The sequence below is a fragment of the Taurulus bubalis genome (genome assembly GCF_910589615.1).
Source record: "Taurulus bubalis genome assembly, chromosome: 3".
Classification (NCBI taxonomy): domain Eukaryota; kingdom Metazoa; phylum Chordata; class Actinopteri; order Perciformes; family Cottidae; genus Taurulus; species Taurulus bubalis.
In genome coordinates this window covers 28,235,002-28,255,456 of record NC_136591.1, presented here as the reverse complement: position 1 = coordinate 28,255,456, position 20,455 = coordinate 28,235,002, and the positions used below count along the sequence as shown (strand labels likewise).

The following is a 20,455-nucleotide window of genomic DNA, read 5'->3' as shown; positions in this document are numbered from 1 at the left end:
CAAACCCCAAACCTAGCTTGGACCCTGACTTGTAATCTTGACTATAAAGCAAGAAATTCAAACTGATTAATTGGTCTATTATCTGTCTCTATCTTGTCTTTAGTCCATTCTATTTCAACATGCTTATCCCTCATTTTATTTGCTTTGTGTGTGTAGAACTTGTGAGCCTCTGTGTTGTCTTGTTAGTACTCCTGAATGAGGATACTATGTATTTTAATAGTCTTTCATTGTTTGTGCACGCATTTTAAAAGCGTCAATATTGTATAACCTTGTATATTTAATCCTATTTCTGTTTTTAGGCTTATTTTTTTAACATCTGCCTCTCGGGACTACAGATGAAAAATAGCCTCTTGGCTATCTGCATTTGTGTGCACTGTGTCCCCTTATCAAATAAACCATTTAATTAGGAAATAAGTGAGACATATCTCCTATGCAACATTAGGACATATAAGTGGTGAGAGGTGGAGAACAGGTAGCTGTAAGGTGAGCTCTGTACAGTAACAGATTACCGTCGGTAAACCGATGCCCCTTTAAAACCGCGCAGTGACGTCACATATGTATCGACGGGAGGGGGGCAAAGCAGGAGAAGCCAGCCGGGCAGCGGGAGGAGGAGAAGAAGAGCGCGGATGTACCCAGGGTGAAGGATGCCCAGGATAATGCCCTCGGTGTACTCCCTCTCCCGCCTAACCGTATCATGATACACGCTGCCGGGGCGGTCGCCCGCAGAATGCCGTCGGCGGCCCGGCGCAGCGGCTGCTGGATAGCGTGCTGCCAGGCGGCGCTGCTCGGCGCGTCGGCGCTGGTTATCGTGGCCGAACGGACCGCTCGTAAGTGGGCATAGAATTCCCCGCGCTAGCGGTCTGCTGGAGCGAGCTGAAATTGAATAGAAAAAAGAAAAAAAAACACGGCAGGGGGACTGTTGTGTTTGTGTGTGGAGAATGTTCGTTGGCTTTAATGAATGAAAAATGTGTTGCTCAGCCATTGTGCTTTGTGCTGGAGCTTTCCAGCCGTGGTTCAGGTTAGACACGCTGTAACTCAGCCGTTACTATTGAATTGGCAAAGCTAGCTTCTTTTTTTAAATGCACAGCTATGTGACACTGGCATTGGTTAACCGTAGCCAAACTGGCCCCTGGGACCTCCAAGGGTCAAAAAGAAAGGAAAAAACATCCGCAGTAAAAGGTTGTCCTTGATACAAAGGAATACTGGTCACCTTGTATATCTCTCTTGCATCCACCCTCCAAAAACATATTATGAAATAGCTCATTATTACTTATGTCATTACTAGTAATACTTCAGTTAAATGAATGCACTTCTGTCTGTATTGAACACACTGGCAGGTGTGATGATTCCCTGACTCAGCAGATCAATGGGACAAGGGCAGCACCAAGAGGGAGGAGGTGACTGGGTGTGTACAAAGTGTGACTTTGCCTCCAGCAGGTTTACCATTCCCACAAGATTAAAAAACAACCCCACTATGCTGCTGCTTTGATCGGAGTCAGTGTGACAAAGAAAAATGAGACGTTACTTAAATGTATCAATATGTTATTTTCACAGTTTAAGAGGTCTTATGTCATTAATGACAAATAGTTGCATGCTGTGTTAAAGCCAGGAGTCAGTCTCTGGTTTTGTCCTGGTGGAGTTTGTATCTCATTAGTCATCAGAACAGTGTCCTTTTAAATTAAAGGATAGTTCACTTGAGCAAGGCGTATGTGCTCTTTAATTTCTCAAGGGCTCTGCTGTCTCTGCTTCTGCAGCTTTCAACAAATCCTCACACACGATACACACATGCTGGGTGTTATGTGTTTCCTTTAAAAACTGCATGACCATGTGATAAATCAGACTGCATTTAATCATATGCATTCTTAACATACATATCTCATTGGAGAAACAAACTATTCATACCAACTTGCATCTGTCTCTGTGTTGTGTGTGTACGTGTGTTAGTGATCTACTGTATTGGGTTTTACCTTTGGAATGAGGAGACGCAGTGGGCGGGCCTCACTCTTGGCCTTTTTCTACCGGGAACAGCAGTTCAGCTGCTAAGTATGAAATGGTACTATGATGACGGTGATGACAGGCGGTGCTACCTCTCTGTCATACACATACTGCACTTGGGCATCTTCAAAAGGTAAGATCTTTACAATGATGTTATATTACAAAATATAACATCATTCACATATACAGAATATGTTGTTAGGATTTAATCCAGTGTGCCAAACAAAATAGTAGTCTGAAAAAACTCATTGAACCCTTAACAGGAGGTTAGTGTGTATTACTTCTTTGGTATCTGTCTTCCTCTTCTGGCAGGTTATGGGACTGCATGAGGTCTGTGTTACGCATGCAGGGGTCAGTAGCGGAGCTTGGAGCTGCTGTCATGCAGCAGGCAGATGTTGCTGCTCTTTGGCTGCTGGAGGCCCTCGTCCTCACGCTGCCTCAGAGCCTGCTGCAGGCATACGTTGTGGTGTCCACTGATGTGGGCATCATGTCCCCAGGTAAACTGATCGTAGCATCTGTTATTGGCTCAACACCTTGTTCGTGGCATGCCGGTTGTTGTAATGTAGACAGTGTCCGACTAAGAGATGAAGTATTTTTTCATACTTTCTCCTTTTGTTTTTATACTGTCAGTGGCCTATTGCTGTGGTCTGTGTTTGCTGTCTATTTCCTGGGCCCTGGTGCTGTACAGCAGAGCCTGCTGTCTGATACGACCGGGCCACCTGGCCATGCCTCCGGCGGCCCTGCTGTGCCAGCTGGTGTGGAGGGCTGGCATGCTGGGTGCAAGGGTGACTTGCCTCATGTTCTTTGCCAGGGTCTTTAATTGGTGGGTCTGTGGAGTAGCAGGTGAGCAGCAGGCTTCATGGCGTTTTTTTATTAGCTGTTTGAAAGGAAGAGAGAGGGAGCAAAATTGATATTACATTATTGCCGTATAGTAACACAGTACACAAATGCAAATAGACCTTGATGACTAACCCAGGTAGAGATTCTTCTTAATTTATACTTGACGTAATGAGTGATGAAATTATCCTCATAATGATGCAGCATATCCTCTTAATGCTTTTCTGCATCAGTTTAATACACTGCATATGGATTCCCAATTTCGCTTGTATCTCCAAGTCTATTTATGCGTTGACCTCCAGGTTTCCACTGGCTCACGGCCTCCTTCTGGCTGGTATCACAGCAACCTGACATCTGCACCGGCCCCTGGTGTTGGCGTGCCTTTAATGGCATTATGGGGCTGGTCCACGTCTTCCTCTTCCTCAACATCAAAGACGGACCCTCGCGCTTTCGCATGGCCAGTTTTTATACAGTAAGAAATTACTTTTTGCTGTGTTTGATTATGGTGCCAGGTTTCAATTATGTTGTTTTGTACTCCAAATCTATCACGGCCTCAATGACTCATTCACTCAGATATACACACAGGCAGATAATTTGCATTGTCATCCTCACCTCTGCGTGCATGGCTTTCAATGACGTAAAGCTGTCCGAGATGACTGATGGTGTGACCTTCTCTCCTCATTCAGTTCATGCTTGTAGAGAACGCCACTCTGCTACTGGCCGCCTCCGACTTCCTTAGCGAACCATCTTGGGACAGCATGACCCTTCCCACCACTGTGCTGTGTAGTTTTCTCCTTGGTGAGTCACTCTCGCTGTCTGCATCGCTATCTGCCTCAGATGTTTTGGTGTCCAATGCTTACACTTAGACTAGCGTCTAATAGTTTCTGTGGTATCTAAGTAATACTACACTGCCGGTGATTAAAATCTATTAAAAAAAATAGGAAAACAGAGATATGACTAGGCTTGTAACGGTATGAGATTTTGACCATCTCGGAAAGCAGTTATCACATACAGTTATCACATACTATCAGAATCAATAATATCACATAGTTCAACACTATGATCATTATTTTTGCCAGGAAAATCATATACTTGGTTGTGTGTGGTTGTGTGTGAGTGTGCCTTAAACTAACACACACACACACTCACTTCTGTCAGTTTTTGTCCATACCATAGATAAGCAAATGTACACTGTAGGATAACAGCCGATGTTAATACTACTACATACCTTGATACTGGTATACCGTTACAACATTGCAAACATTACAAAAAGTAATTGAACTCTAAGTGCTACTTGTTGAATAAGAACAATATTACAAACATTATATATGGTGTAAATGTACCACCTTAACAGAGATATTAGATGCAAGATATTCATTATTCTGCCTTTTCAGTCATGTTTTAGATAGTTGAATATGACCGTAAATAAACAGTAGAACTGATTGTTCTAAAATCAACTTTTTGCTTCCTAGGCGCTACCTCCCTTGTCCTATACTACAGATTCCTCCACCCCAAGTCAACAGAGATTTCCCAGGGTACGAACCGCAATCACATGGGCAGCACGTGTATAGAGCGAGGGGAGTCCTCTTTCTCTCTCGGGGACAAAAGCCTGCCAGCTGCCTCCATTCAAAACCACGGCAGCTTCTCCCTCTCAGGTGTGGCTGGTTCTCTGCTGGAGCACCCAGGAGCCTGTAGGGGCCGGGCTGACAGCTCCTGTCCCTGCTACCACCACCACTGGCTCCTCATCCGGCTGGCTCTGAAAACAGGGGACCTGGGGAAGATCAATAGAGCGTATGGGGCCGGCGGAGCAGCAGCCATACTGGATATGGAGGAGTATAACCAAGAGTTCAAGAGTAACGAGGGCATGACTATCACAGCAGGAGGCAGCTGCGAGGGGGTCTCCACTTCAGAGTCTCAGGGGAAAGGCCTGGCACCCCTCTCTGACTGCAAAGACGAGTTCCAGAGTGTGAGCGAGCCCACATCAACCGAACAACCTGAAGAAGAGGACGACAGTCTGGAAATGGAGAGCCCGATGGAGTCACCGACATCGGATTTCAAACGGAGCTCACCAGAGGGCAAGTCTGTGTTCGGAGACAGCCCAGAGCCGTACTTTTGTCCTACAGAGTCAAGTTCAACCTTATATTTCAGCGCTGATCCTCAGTCTCCCAGCAGTGCCAGTAACCCCCGTTTGGACCGGGACATAGGGGGTCTGGAACATGGGGTGCGCCTCAACTCCATCCCCAGTGATCCAGCCCTTCACAGAGATATCCGTGGGCTCATGGGCCGGGTGGGGCCACGCTGCACTTCCACTCCTAAACTGGACTCCGGAGTGCTGGACTCCTTGGCCAGTGTCCCTCATCTTACAGGTCCCAGGAGGCAGCTTATAATGTCACGGAGAGAAGAAGAGGACACCTTCTAGGTTTCTACAGACAGAATCAGGGAAAGGGAACACCAGCTTTTTGGAAGGCTGCTTTTTCATCTGCTCAGTGCAGGAGGATGATAATGCTGGCAGAACTTTTACCTCTATGTCGATATATTTAGTACACCGTAGGGCACAGTATTTGCAACAATTTTGGTGAAATGCTAAACTGGCCTGTATTCTTCTCAAATCATGAACTATTTTTTAAAAGCATTGCTTTTCCCAATTGCTGGACACAATGAAAAGTTCAGCAATGTTTTCATCAGACATCAAGAAGGTAATTAAAGAGCGGATTTGCTCGCTAAGGTGGTATGTGGAGCTCAGTCACACCTTCTACCTGAGTAAATATTTTCTATTCTTTTGGTAGCAAATAACTTACGCCTCAAGAATCATACTGTGCAACAAAATGAACACTGGTTCTGCCAGTTTCTAATTATGTATTGAGGAAGTAGCCATGCGTTGTATCAATAAACGTCATTAGAAGTGTGCAGCTGTTTTACGATCTTGAACACATCTATATTACATACCGAAACTGCTGTTATTCATGTTAATAATCGCCAGCAGTTATGCGAATAGAGAAACTATTTCCGATATCTAAAGGAGACAGGAGTGTCTGAACTCTGAATCTTTATCGTCTCAGTGTAAGCCAGAGCTTTGTTGGCTTTATAAAAGCACAAGTATCTTCTGTACCATATGTCTATTGCTGTGATTTTTTGGTTACTCCCATATAAAGAAACAATTACCCGGTCCCCAAAGAGAATAATAAACTGTATTTTTCTTATAATCAACCATGTCAACTGACATTGCTTGGAGCAGGGCTAGTGTGTAAACCTGGTAAAAAACTGTGTTTGATGTTTTATCTTGATTTACATGTTGACCATGTAATTTCTAAAATGTTGTTTGAATTTACATTATGTTGGGAAAAAAATGTCTCAGGCACTTTCTTTAAAAGCTTTCAATTGTCTAATGTGTAACACAATGAAAAGATGCTAATGAGGTACTTGTAGTGACTTTTTATTAAGTGCCCTTGATGCTATTTCTCGGGCACACATGCATTTCTGCTCATTACTGCTTGGTAAAAGGGACGAAATCCACAAACAATGCAGTGAAATGATGCTGGGGTTTCTCTTGCACCCAGGTGACTGCCTGTATGGAATTTTGAAATGTGAAGTAAACGGCCACTGGTGGCTTTAAATAAGCAATAAATAACCTGCATATTGGGGTGACTGGAGTACAAGTGTTTGTAATCATTTAAATGTATTATTAAAGTAAGTTGTTTTTGAGTTGAATTGTTTTTGAACATGTATCTTACATGTTCAAAAACAATTCAACTCAAAAACAGTTCGAAGCACTGCTTCGTTTGACGAAGTATTCAGATGTTTTACTTAAGTAAAAATCAGTAACTCTACAGTGTAGAAGTACTATGTTTCAAGTAAAGATCATTACTTAAGTAGCACAACAATATACGTTAAGTAACAGAAGTAAAAGGTACTCATTATGAACCATTTCAGAATAATGTACATTATAGTTTGGGATTATAATTAATGATGCATTGATGTGAACATTGTTGCAGCTGGTACAGGTGAAGCTAGTTTCAATGACTTCATATATGGCAGCCAAAGCTATAATAAATTATCATAATGTCTTAGTTGATGTCTAATTTGTATTAACGATCTAAACCTGTGAAGTAAGTAGTAACTAAAGCTATCAAATAAACGTATGTAATGGAGTAAAAAGTGCAATATTTGCTTCAGAAATGTGGTGGAGTAATTACAAAGTAGTGTAAATGGGAAATACTACCTAGATAGTTAAGTGCAAGTACCTCAAAATAGTACTTAAGTGTCTACAGTGCTTGAGTAACTATACCCACTAACTACCACCGGTGACCGCTCAGGTTGAAATGGCCTTTTGTCATAATAGATTGTGTAAATGGTCGACGGCCACAAAGAAGGTATTTATGGCACTCGCCCTTTAAGAAGTGGCGCATGCGCAAATCAGTGAGAAAGTTAACTCCTGAACTTCGTAGTCAGAAAAATTCGGATTTATAAAATTGCAGGGAAAACACCATTGAGTTGACATGGCGTTTCGCCGAAGAAACAAGAGTTATCCATTCTTCAGCCAGGAGTTCTTAATTCAAAACCATGCCGACATCGTCTTCAGTTTGGTGATTTTCGTTTTGATTGGATTGATGTTTGAGGTGAGATGAACTGAGATTCGCTTTCTTCCCTAGTCTCACTCAGCTGTTTCGCGATGGCAAGACCGCTGCACTTTCAAAGATGCAACTTTCTGCGAAGTGGGAACTTATTCGGTCGAAACTATCGTTTGCGTTGTAACAATTTCTTGTTTTGACTGCATCTTCGCTTTCTATCAGTGGAATCAGTTGTGCGGATATGGTGACTGCTTGCTGCTGCAGTTTATTTTTTAAGTTTTATAAACAATGAATGTTGCTCTTTTCGCAGTCAAAGTAGCAACGTAAGATGTATAACTGAGCCAGACTGTAAACAGCAGGGTGTAAACTGCAACTTTACACGTTTACTGCTAGTTAAATTGTGATATGTTCAAAGTTGTCGGTATTTTTGCATTCTTGCTACAGTTCATTTCAAAAGGAGTTTAATAAACCGGGATGCAACTGAAAACTCATCTGATGGCACAGGCATATGTGTATGTCTTCTCATATACTACACAATGCAACTTATTCGTTTCCTGAAATGTACGTTTTACCCCTTTTTGACGCTGTCTTGTTCCAGTTTCCAGCAAAGACAGACCGCTGCAACATTTTGATTCCAAAAATTGTCAGTTGCCACATTGAGTCAACTTAGACGGCCACTAAAGTTTTTTTTTTTGTGTTCAAATTAAAAGCGTTGCTGTTGCTTGGAATGTGATTCACCAGACGTCCGACAGCAGTGGTTTTATTTTGAAGAGCGTAAACGGAAGTGGCGGGATTTTCCGTCCCTGGCTTCACAGTGATAGTTAACTGCCACGTCTCAATCTTTGGGCCGTTACTGCTGGCTCTCCGTGGGCTCAGCCGTCCCCAGGACTGCTTTGACCTGAGGAGGATTCACGTCGACGTGCAGTGACTTTATTAATAGGGTCTCTCAAAAGCTAATGGCGTCTGCTTCGTGCTATCAAACAGACTCCCCAGGCTTGCCGCTTGAGCCTTTTTGTGTGTGCAAAAGTTTCAATCCGGAACCCTGGTTGAGTTCACACAACTGGCCGAGTAGAAACTCAGCAGGGGATTTCCTCATCCTTTTTTCCGTTTCGGCAAAAAAGAGAACAATCATGCTACACAGCTGGTCTTGAACCTGACAGTCTGACGTTGACAGATCTCCTGGAGCCTCGGCTTGCAAGGAATGACTGGTGACTGAATTATTGCACCAAGGTGCCTAAACTGGGTCCAGGGGACCAGCAGGGTCCCTTTAGGGCTCTCAGTAAGGGGGACTCTGTAATCACTATGTGCCAAGTCCTGTCTAGCAAAGAGGGGATGCTTTAGACGAAATGTTATCAAAGTCCATTATGCTCCCAACCTGATGGGCCGTCCTCAAGGGTCAAGACACATGAGGGCTCACAAGTTGATACATGGTACAGGACTGCCATCCAAAGCACAACATGACATTACCATGATCGTTAAAACCATTAGTCAACTCATCAACTGAACATCTTTGAATTGCCTCAATAATTTATCAAGCAAAATATGGTTTCAGCTTCTCAAATGTGAGCACTTCCTACTTTGCTACAACGTCACAATTGGAATATCTTTGCGTCTTGGAGTGCCGGTTGAACAAAACAAGCGATATGAAAACCTTCCTTTAGGGATCTGAGAAAATGTGATCGCCATTTTTCTCTATTCCATTTCAGAGAAAGAAGCTAATTGCAAATACAATTGAAGAGAAATTCGTCTTGCGAGATACTGGATCGGTCTCCCTCTTTAGGCCTCCACAAGTTACTCTGATGAAACTATATTTAAAATCTGAACATCTTCATTTGATTGAACTCGTCACAGCCACATCGACCTGTCACAAGGGGCTGCGGCTTCATATTGTCTCATTCATTGGGGTCTTAAGCGAACATTAGTCATGGACTAATTTGAGAAGCTGTTATAGAGTCCACATCCCACAGGGGAGTAATGGCTGACAATACTCTAAACATGATATATTCTGAAAAGCTAGGTTTCTCTCTCGCTCTCTATCCCCCGACACACTCGAAAGCACACACACAGACACCTGCCACAACACACACGACACCTTGAAGACTGGCCTCTTGATGTTCTCTGAAATATGCTAATTCTCATCTAATTTCCAGGCAACAGCCAAGACGGCCATACTCTTCATTCAGCCTCAGTACAATGTCACCACACTATCACCAGGTATGCCGTGCTTATGAAATACTAACTTTAATTCACAGTGTATGGCTTATCTACACCTTTGTGTTTTACAGTTGATACATTTCAGTTTCCCTTCTACCTTTTGCTGTTCCTGCATAAACATCATCTGCCATTGAATTGTAATTTCAAAATGAGTTTACATTGCTCCAGGATGTTTAACACCTCTCATTGAAAACGTGCTGTGTGTGTTTGTTTTTGACCCCTCCCATGTGTGCTTAGAGGGCGAGGTGACGTTTTACCATTACGGATGGAAGGACTCTGCCACCATCCTCTTCTATTTCTTCATCGCCATCATCCTCCATGCAGTAGTGCAGGAGTATCTTCTGGATGTAAGTCCCTAGTCCCAGTGACCCCAGCAGGGTCGACACACAAAGAGGTCCCTCTAGACTGCAAATGTACTGTCAGTGATGGGCAAGAGAAGCACAGCAATGAGTACATAATAAAGGCTTTATTTTACAAGACATTTCCCAAGAATTTTCTTGTAAAAAAAAATAAAAATACAAATAAATAGTAATTTCCTTGAAAGACCCAAGTAAGTGTACATTCGTTTATAACTGGGAAACTTCATTATCCATATTTGTTGAATTGTATGTGCATTGCATTTGCTGAAATAAATATTTGCTAGTGTACAAATTCAACACTGCCTTTATGCTTTAAATATTCCAAGGAACTTTAAAAAAAATTGTTAGGAAATTATTTATAAATGATGGACCCTTTTAAATAAAATGTTAACCAAATGAGTTATCAGCAATATCCCATCAATAGTAAGGAAAGGGAAGGGAATAAGGCTGACATTGCTCCAGTTCTTTTGGGAATAGAGTTGCGAAGCGAGAGAGACAGAGTAGAGTTTAATCCATCTGAAGGTATGAGCCCTTGTGTCATTGTTTAGAAATAGGCCAGCGAGGAGCAATGAGGTTTTATTTTAGCACCATCACCACGATTTCCAAAGTGTCTTGAAAGGAATACTTCAGAGGAGGCTTTTCAGCGGCAGACATAAATAGTATCTGCTGTCTTTTCTTGTCCTAGTTATTTTACTGTGACACTTCCTTGTGTATGACAAATCCAGCTGTCATCAGGCCAGCCATTATGACTGGATCCAGTTGCATTCACATGATCTCTTGTATTGTTCATGTTGCAGAAAGTGAACCGGCGTCTCCACCTCTCCAAGAGCAAGAACACCAAGTTTAATGAGTCGGGTCAACTGTGTGTGTTCCACTTGGTGTCGAGTGTTTGGAGTTTGTACGTCCTCATATCCGTGAGTGAGATTATTCAGTGACTACTTCAGACATATCAAGATAACTAGTGTATTACACGCACGCACAAATGACCGACTGTATAAAGTGTCTTTTCTTTATTTCTCAGGAAGGATATCTCTTTCATCTCAGCAGTCTATGGGAGAACTATCCCCATGTACACCTCAGGTATGAAGGATGCGATACTTGCTCTGTTAGTGATACATTTTCATTAAAAACATCAATAGTTTTGAGAAGATTACGTAATTTTGTTCTACCCCAAGGCTGGTTATACTCTGCACTATATCCTCTTGATGTCAACTCAACTATTTCAATTAAAACTACATTTGAACTCAGGGTCCACTAGAAAAATGCTGGAGTTCATATTGTAGTTTAATGGTACATATTTCCGAATGAGTTTGAAACATCAAAGTACGACTAAATAATTGCCACACAGTGGATCTAGGGACTTTGGGGCCCCAGGTTGTCTGATTTGGTCTGTTGGTAATCCAGCTTTGGTCTACCGCCTGTAGTTTGTAGTTCATCATCACTTCCTGACATGTGCTGCATTCACTTCGCTCACAGAGCCCAAACTAACCAGCCATGTGACATGCATGAGAGTTTTTTTATTCGGATTACTTTCCAGTTTGGACATAACATGATTTTAAAAGGGGATTAAAACATAATGAGTTCAACAGTTAAAAACAGGGACATTTCTGCTGTCTACTCTTAATCAGGTTTCTTAAAGTTGTTTTTAAAAGAGCCAAATGGAACTGGGAATGTGTCACTGGCAGATAATGTGCAAATTGTACTGACTCTCTCCTTCTTGCTCTTTTCCCTTTCTCCTACTTCCCGTCTGCTTATCTGTGCTTTCAGGTTTCAGGTGAAGTTTTTCTACCTCACTCAGCTGGCCTACTGGCTCCATGCTTTGCCAGAGCTCTACTTCCAGAAAGTACGCAAGGTCAGTAAGGAGGCCCTGGGAACTGGATGTGGTTCGGAGTGTGACTAGATAAGATGTGTGTAGTGTGTAGTGTGTAGTGTGTGTGTGTGTGTGTGTGTGTGTGTGTGTGTGTGTGTGTGTGTGTGTGTGTGTGTGTGTGTGTGTGTGTACACTTATACATCTATCTTTGTGAGCACCCATTTGGCTTTTAGACCGTCAGAGTGAAGACATTTTGGGGAAATGAGGACATTTTGGCAGATCCTCTTTTCTTGACATGGCAAACAAGAGTTAGGCTGAGGCATTTAATTAGTTGTGATGGTGTGAAGGCACAATGTCAATGAGTGACATCACAAAGACAGAAGTACAGGAGCGAGTGTTTGTTTTGCATGTATGAACATTATACAGAGAGTGACAAAGAGCTCAAGGATTTCAAAATACAATACCATTTACAAATAACGGCTGTTTGTTTTCTTTCAGGAGGAGATTTCTCGTCAGCTGCAGTACATCTGCCTGTACTTGCTGCACATCGCTGCAGCCTATTTGTTAAAGTAAGCGTTCAGGAGAAGAAGCTTTCTCTTTGAGAACCTGCAAATTCAAAGCATTGTCAAGGAAAAATACAGAGAGAGAGAGAATATAATTCACAGAAAGTTTAGTTTGCAGGTTGAAACACTTCTCTGCTTTACTGATGTTATGTCAATGACTGGATATGTTTGAGAACCCTTCATGGATGTTCCCAACTTATCCATCGCCTGCTTCTTTCCTCTTTGTTTAGTTTAAGTCGTGTGGGTGTGGTACTCCTCTTCCTCCAGTATGTGTCAGAACTGGGCTTTCACATCGCCAGACTCTTCTACTTCACCGATGAGAACCATCAGAAAATGTGAGTATCCTCACTGTTTTTGTCTTTTTGAAATGATCAAGCTTTTATCGCCACGACTTGACCTTCAAGATGTATTGATATGTTCCTATGACAAATAGTTAAACTTTTACTTTTCTTTTTAAACCACATTTTTGCTCTGTGTCGTGCTGCAGGTTTGACATGTGGGCCATCGGCTTTGTGTTTACCCGGATGGTCACTCTGACCCTGATGTTCCTGGCTGTCGGGTTCGGTCTGGCTCGTAGTGAGAACCAGGGGCTGGACTGGGAGATGGGCAACTTCAACACTGTACTGATAAGGTAACGACCTACGGCCGACACCTGTGGAAAATCAACTATCTTGTGGCACTATTACTTTTCACAGCTGCTGTGACAACCGCATAATCAAAAAACGTGTCTTTATTGTTCTTCAACATAAATTCTCAGGAGATGTAGCCAGGAATTTGGCACTGATTGACCAAATACGACATGACGAGTAAAAATGCGTCACAATACCAATTTGCTATACCTGCAGTCACAGTTACATGACTCTATTGAAATATATCTTTGAATATACAGTAATGTTATGAGTCAATATATATATATATATATATAAAAATATATTTTACTTTGTACCTTTTGAGGTACTCCAAAGTTAGTCATTGCACTTTTAATTTGACTTCTATTATTTATAATGCACTTTGGCCCCGGACAACAGACCTAGCGGATTACTTAAACACAGGTCTCAAACAGGGCAACTGGTCCAAACTAAACTGTGGTCCCCTTGTTGCTCATGGCAACCATTACTTTCAAAGCCCGAGCAATTTCAGAAATGTAGTTCAGACCTTACTTCATGCAATGTCAGGTCCATTTCCCAAAGCACACAATTGCACTAATCTTCTGGCCTTGGGGCCCCTTCAGGATGACGGTTCTGCTGCTGGTATGTTTGATCCAATCTTGGCTGCTCTGGAAGTTTATCCGCTTCCAGCTGAGACGCTGGAGGGAGTTCAGACACGAACAGGCTTTCCGCAAGAAGGCGGCCGCAAAACAACCCCTACGGCCAATGAAGAGAGACTCGCGTGAGTATAAACACGTTTAATTGTCAACACTGTCGTCTTCTCCTAATAGTTACAGATGGTCAGTCAACAACTGTTTCAGAATATCCGCTATATTAGTAGAGATCCTGACATTTCACTTCTCTCTCCCGCTAGTTGGTCACCATGAAAATGGAGTTCTTAAAGCTGAGAATGGAGCCTCTCCTCGGACCAAAAAACTCAAATCCCCCTAAGATGGCACACCTACTGGCCTGAACAGTGACCTTCGCCCCTGGCCGAGGTTTCTCATCCATCACCACAACAGAAACGCTGGCGGCCACTGGCTACCAAACCTCTTGCTGAGTATGTCCTGAGATGTAACAGGGACTCAGTTGCTACAGACTTAGGCTTGAATGCTGGAAAATGAAATCAAAGGAAATCCCTTGAACCCAACAGACATTTACTCTTTCCATCTTATCAGTATTTTTTATACATCCACGCAGCCTGCTATCCCACGGAAAAGGAGCACCATTGTATGCAGAATGATTCAAATGTAAAGTGAACCTTGTATGCGGCACACATAGTACTGTCTGTGTGTCAATGTTGAATGTGTTGATGCATAAGTATGTGTAGTGTTGTCTGGTGTCACAGTTTTCAGATCTCCTCATTGAATTGGCTTTACTTGTTTTCTAGTCTGGACTATTGGAGCAGGACAATGTTACTGATTTGGTATGCTATGATAAAAGCTTCCTGTAACATTATCCCTTCACCGTGTCCGGAAAGAGATTTTGGCCACCCAATAGAGTGGTCACCTGGGCTCCTCCCAATGAATAATGTCTGTTTAAAATCCTACATTAATCACAGGTCACTTAACAGATAAGCATCAAGTATATATGTTGGATATTACCGCATGCCATTCCATTTTTTTGTTTATTACTTTATTAAATAATGCATTTTTTTCTGAAATATTGTGACTGAAGTAATTTTTCTACATGTTTCCCTATGTTGCAGAAATAAAAAAACGCTTGCATTGCTAATTGATAAAAGGAGATGAATGCACTCAGAATTACATATTGTTCCCCTAGATTTCCAATGTTCTTTCATAATATAGTAAACAATTCAATTCAGTTTATTTTGTATAGCCGGAGGGTTTTACAATCTGTACACATACGACATCCCTGTCCCAGGACCTCACATCGGAAGAGGAAAAACTCCCCTCCGCCTCCCCCAAAAAACAGAAAAACCCTTTCACGGGGAAAAAAGACAGCAGTGTGTTTGGGTGATTCTGTACAGGTGGTGCAAGTGGACTCGACCACTGAGCAATGGAGGAGTCCCCTTCGTTTGAATGCTAATGACGGCATGCTAATGTGTCCCTGTTTGGTCTTCCTTCCCAAATGATTGGTGAGCAAAAATGAGTAAGTGTGGAGAACATGTCAGAGTGAAATTAAATGACAATTCTGTCTGATATCAGGCAATTGTTTGTTTATTATGTTGAGAAATATTCTGCAAAGGCTTTCATTTGGTCTTGTGGTCTGATTTATTTGGGAGTAAACTCTTGAGGCGATCCAACCGTCCCTGACATTATGAAGATGGCTCTGCTACATCGTGACCTGAGAAAGAATGGGCATACCGTAATTGTTTGAGTCAAAAACATTTTTAAAGTGACATCTACTGGGAAAGAAAATTATCATTGCGAGACAACTCTAGAGGGGTATGTTATTCTAAATGGTTGATCTGATGTTTTACCATTTTGGTCAGCTTGCTGGTTATTTGCTGTCCCCACACTATGCTTCTGACGCAGAGACTCTAGTGTCTGGAGAGGGATCTGTGTTGCATTGGACTCCAGGTACTTGAGCACATAGTGGTCAGCATCAGTCAACACAAAGCGGTGGCCGAAAACTACAAAAACAGACAAAGGAGAGCAAAAGGAAGCAGTGTGACCATATAGGTTTTTATTTTCAATCCCCTACTGGTAAATGTAAATTAAACAATGATAAGTGGATATAAATCTGTGTATATATATATACATATATATATATATATATATATATATATATATATATATATATATATATATTATAGCATAATGCATCTAGGGAAACATGTATGTTACAGTAGCACCATGAGTTATACATTGATACCTTTTCCTGGGATAAAAAATCCAGAAATCCAGACATTATAATAGATAAATACATATACTTCATGTGCATGTTACCCTCCACTGTGGCTCCAATAGCAAAGTCTGCAGGTGAGTAGAACTCAGAATTGTCGACTGTGGAACCTGGCTTGTGGATGCGGTTTTTTCTCAGGAACTTGCCACCGATGATACCGGAGTTGCGAGTGTTTTTTTCAAAAATACTCATCATGTCATCGGACAGGAAGTAGGAAAGTATGAATTGTCGGCCCTCCTCTCCGGGATTCTGGGAGTCCTGGAATGTCGGTAACAAAGAACAGCTTCAGCAAGGTGAGACGTAATCTGTTTTGTTGTCAATGGCTTTGACTTTTGGTGAATGCACTTTGGTAACTTGTGACTACATACAAACAACCAACAGTCATTCAGAAGGTTTGGTCAGAGAAGCAGCACAAACATTTTCTCACCAGCCTGGCACTGTAGCGCAAAACGTTGTGTGAGTTTTCTAGGATCTTTAGCACATCCTTTGTGGGAGGCCCAGGAGTTAATGAAAAACAATTCTGGAGAGAGTCTTCAGGTGAACCAAAACCATTGTAAGGTGGAACCTCCTGTAGATAGACAGATTACTTTATTAATCCCCGGAGGGAAATGGAAACATCATAGCAGCCACAGACACATACAAATACAGTAAAACCGACACAAATTTATACAATAAATAAACATGGAAACATGGACAGACGAGGGTTAATAATGGAGAAAACATAATTATCTCCAGTGACATGAAGTCACATATCCATATCCTCAGGCAATAGAGATGATATACTTTAGTGAAGGACAAGAAAAGACGGATGAAAAATACATTTACACTTCTTACCTTCTTCCTCTCCTTAAGCAGGTCAGTTTTTTTTGGTACCTCGAAGGGTTTCATCTCCAGGTCAGGGTGATTCTTTTGGTAATACTCTTTAGTGAAGGCGTCACAGTCATGCAGGAGGAAGCGACGGCCCAGCAGCGTTACCGCTTGACCCACCTGGAAGTCTTTGGGGGAGTAGTACTCATCTACCTCCGCTGCTGAAACCTCCAGCACACAGCTGGGAAAGGTCTCTGTAGGGAAATATGAGTATTATTAGTGTTAATTTGTTTAGAAATATTTATTATCTCCTCTTGTGTTTTTTTTCTTCTATAGTGCAAACAATATTTGACAAAAAGAAATCATAACCAATAATTGCAGCTCACCAAACTTTGGTTTGACTTTCTTGGGCAGCTTCTGTCTGTGCATCAGGACCGGGAAGGGAAATCGGCCGCTGTTGCGTTCGTAGACCTCATTGATCTCCACCGTGTCGTCCACCAGATAATACTGGACGGTCACTGGCCTCGTCTCCCCAAACAGAGAATCAGTGTCGTCCCACAGGGCAAAGAAATGCAGCACCTGACCAGGTTGAGGTTAAAAGCCTGAGTTAGAATTGGTATGCCAAATGCAAAGCCACAAGGTTGAAACATTAATGATGCAAGACCACGTCACAACATTACTTATTTGAAAAATGTCAGTGGTTTAGTACATTGTACAGGTTTTATAAGGTTCAATTAACCTAAAATTGGCATCATCGTTACTGTATAAGTAGGCTCAATCTTAAATAGATGAAATGTAAACTTCACCAAAAATGTATGGATTACCTAGTGAGTTTGGAATGGGGGGAATATCCTTTACCTTACGATCCATGGTCAGAAACTGGTGCATGGGGTCAAATCCGGAGGGTGTTTTGAAGGAAGGCGGAGGGTTTTCGCGTCGGTTGCTGTAGGGATCCACAGGCATTGGCTCCGAGTTGTTCAGAACAAGGCCCTCACTTTCCATGAATTCCTACATATGAATGAGACACAGTATATATATATATATATATATATATATATATATATATATATATATATATATATATATATATATATATATATATATATTATATATATATATATACACACATATATCCATGTTTGTTTTTGTAAGACATGCATATAGATAACACATAATACACTTCGAGAGCTTTCATATCAGTGAATGTTGTACCTTTGTAAAAGTGTCACACTGTGTGATATGGTACTTGACCCCATACACCTCCAGGTCCATGCCAACATTGAGGTCTTTCCATTGGTAATGCTCTCCACGTTCATTCTTGGGCAGCCGCTGGCGTTTGATCCGTTTCCCCTGCGGTATGCCAGAATTCTCCACCTTGGGCTCAACGATGCACATGCTGTCGTCCTCAAGGTAGTAGTAAATGACCACGGGGCGCACGCAGTACTCCTCTTCAGGGGAAAACAGGATGTCTTCCTGAAAGTATGCGTAGTAGACCAGCACCTACAAGACAAGAGGATGGTACAGACAGTTTATTGGACAGCAACGACAATCTTAATACAATGAATAATTAAGTTATAATAAATAAATAATTAATAAAAACCTTATTGTACCTTTTTGTCAAGGGCCACGTGAGCTGGGATGAAGTCCTCGACTATGCTCTGGTCGAAGGAGCCATAAGTAATGTCTGGTGTCTCAAAAGACAACTTACTGATCTCCTGCTGGAGCAGCTCCACAGACAAAAGAGGATCCTGTCCAATACCCACAGTGGGCCGATGGGCCAGAGCATAGCCGTTGTTATACTTCAGTGTCTGGGGACGATGGAAGGCTGACTTCTGCAAAGTAAGACAATAAAGGTCCCAAAAAAGTTGTAAAAAGTGAGATTTTGTATGTCTTTTTTAATTATAAAACAGGTCGAAGTGCTTTATAAATACTGTGAAAGCATTGAAGTGCTCAATCCATGGAGACATATACTCTCCCAGTATTCAGAGACTGTGCCTTGACATGAGCGGACAGGATTGTCAAGTTGTGATGCCGCAACTCTACAATATGTCGATCATGTCAGTTTTAAGACCCAGTTTATTTCCAGTTACACATACTTTATGTGAACGAAATCAGCAAACAGGAGGTAAACATGGAACTAAGATGAATATACTAACATAATATATCATATGTATAATATATACAGTACATGTAGGTATATTCAGACACACAGTATGAGAAAAATGAAGAGTTTGTTGAACAATCAAGCCTGTAAACCCCAAAATACAAGCATGAACCTGCAGTTAGCATGACATGTTTCATTTTAAAGAGGTTAAGTTAAACATTAGCTGTGGTAAATCACAATAGAATTACAAATGTTAGTACATCAACTATGTTCAACACCAGTGTACTACACACAAAGGGCAATCTTCATGGGAGCCAGCCCTCTGTCCATCACAGCACTGTGCGGTAGGAAGTGTGAGATACAGAGGTGGACAGAATAATAGAAACGCCTGTACATGATAATGCAATAAACACATTATTCAATCTCTTAGATTTAAGTTGTTAACATCCGGGTCAGACCTGAATATCACTTCAAAAAACTGCAAAACTATTCGACATACGACTGGAGGAATGCCATGTGCATTACAGAAAGAGAACATTAACGTTCCTTAATAAAAAGATTAGCTACACTTGACGAATGTTAGCTAGTGGAACGTGTGAGCATTAAACCAAGCTGGGCAATTTAACACAACTCTACAAGTAAGATTACGTCACAAACCTAGTTGTATGTTTCACCGTGAACGTTACATGCTTACCGTTACATCCTGAAACGTGTATCCCGGTAAAAATGGAAGTCCGTGGCTATTCCAGTTCCAAGACATTGCTGGTCTTAAAGTTGGTCCTACAGGTTTTCAGTTTTAGGTTTCGTTTCTTTCGTGATAAGTTTGTGGTATCCATGGAAACGGCCCGACAGTTTCAAGTAAATTAAAACGTAACTACATTATACATTTCCGAAACTAAAACACAAATATAGTGAGATTGAAAACCCAAGGAAATAAATATGCAGAGTGTTATTAAATCGATATTGACAAAGATTTAAAAATAAATATATAATAAATAATAAAATAAAATAGCATATCCTCCATAACATCATTGTTTTTGTTCCGATGCGAGTATATTACGTGCTACAATCAGTTATATAAGTTATATCAGAAAAAATATTTGGCAAAATCCATAAATAACTTTAATAAATGGGTGTCTTCAAACTTAAATGAAACAAACTGAAGAGCTCCAACTTTACCACCAGGGGGCGATCAACACCAATACATCTTCCAGCTCTCCCTGACCCACAGGTCATGTGACCTGAGGTCACATTACGAGTTTATGGAGACCTTAGTGTACAGTGTGTCAACTCTCTATTATATTATATACTCTGTATGATATTATTATGAGTTAGAGCAGTTCATTGTTTCAGAGTGCCACAGTACAGAGCAAGTATTGTGCTGGACTTTAATAGTAGCATTGTGCACATTTAAGGTGACATTTAAAACTCAAAACATAATTTCAGCAGAAAAATGTGCAAGATTAAACAAAACAGTGGGCATGTTATTTTGAACACAGTTTATTCCAAGCACAGGGGTCATGTTTTGGTCTCACTTTACCAGCTATCAGCACATTTGAACCCCATTCAAATTTAAGCACAATAACTGTCTTTATATAAATTATATAGAGTGGCAGTCTTTATGTGGATGACCCTAATATGTCCTGTGTACGCTCAATTAAACTCTCAGTCAGGAAAATACCA

At 41.5% G+C, this 20,455-nt stretch overlaps 3 protein-coding genes across 3 annotated transcripts; 2 read left to right on the top strand and 1 right to left on the bottom strand.

Moving 5' to 3' along the window:
* Positions 1 to 694: 694 nt before the first annotated feature.
* xkr5a (XK related 5a) lies at positions 695 to 5,251 on the top strand (the record flags this gene model as incomplete). Its single annotated transcript, XM_079214852.1, has 7 exons — positions 695 to 827; positions 1,945 to 2,128; positions 2,308 to 2,492; positions 2,626 to 2,838; positions 3,135 to 3,304; positions 3,519 to 3,630; positions 4,305 to 5,251. The coding sequence occupies 7 exons, from the start codon at positions 695 to 697 to the stop codon at positions 5,249 to 5,251; spliced, it is 1,944 nt and encodes a 647-aa protein (XP_079070978.1).
* A 2,077-nt stretch (positions 5,252 to 7,328) lies between these two features.
* On the top strand, positions 7,329 to 14,704 carry tram2 (translocation associated membrane protein 2; the record flags this gene model as incomplete). Its single annotated transcript, XM_079215284.1, has 11 exons — positions 7,329 to 7,448; positions 9,551 to 9,614; positions 9,852 to 9,961; positions 10,771 to 10,887; positions 10,995 to 11,053; positions 11,741 to 11,825; positions 12,282 to 12,352; positions 12,577 to 12,681; positions 12,834 to 12,977; positions 13,578 to 13,735; positions 13,868 to 14,704. 11 exons carry the CDS (start codon positions 7,329 to 7,331, stop codon positions 13,942 to 13,944), a joined length of 1,110 nt encoding a protein of 369 aa, XP_079071410.1. The 3' UTR covers positions 13,945 to 14,704.
* Positions 14,705 to 15,237: 533 nt separating this feature from the next.
* efhc1 (EF-hand domain (C-terminal) containing 1) lies at positions 15,238 to 19,532 on the bottom strand (the record flags this gene model as incomplete). Its single annotated transcript, XM_079216080.1, has 10 exons — positions 15,238 to 15,300; positions 15,437 to 15,589; positions 15,906 to 16,119; positions 16,289 to 16,429; positions 16,696 to 16,922; positions 17,055 to 17,247; positions 17,527 to 17,676; positions 17,881 to 18,168; positions 18,279 to 18,500; positions 19,467 to 19,532. 10 exons carry the CDS (start codon positions 19,530 to 19,532, stop codon positions 15,272 to 15,274), a joined length of 1,683 nt encoding a protein of 560 aa, XP_079072206.1. The 3' UTR covers positions 15,238 to 15,271.
* Positions 19,533 to 20,455: the final 923 nt, after the last annotated feature.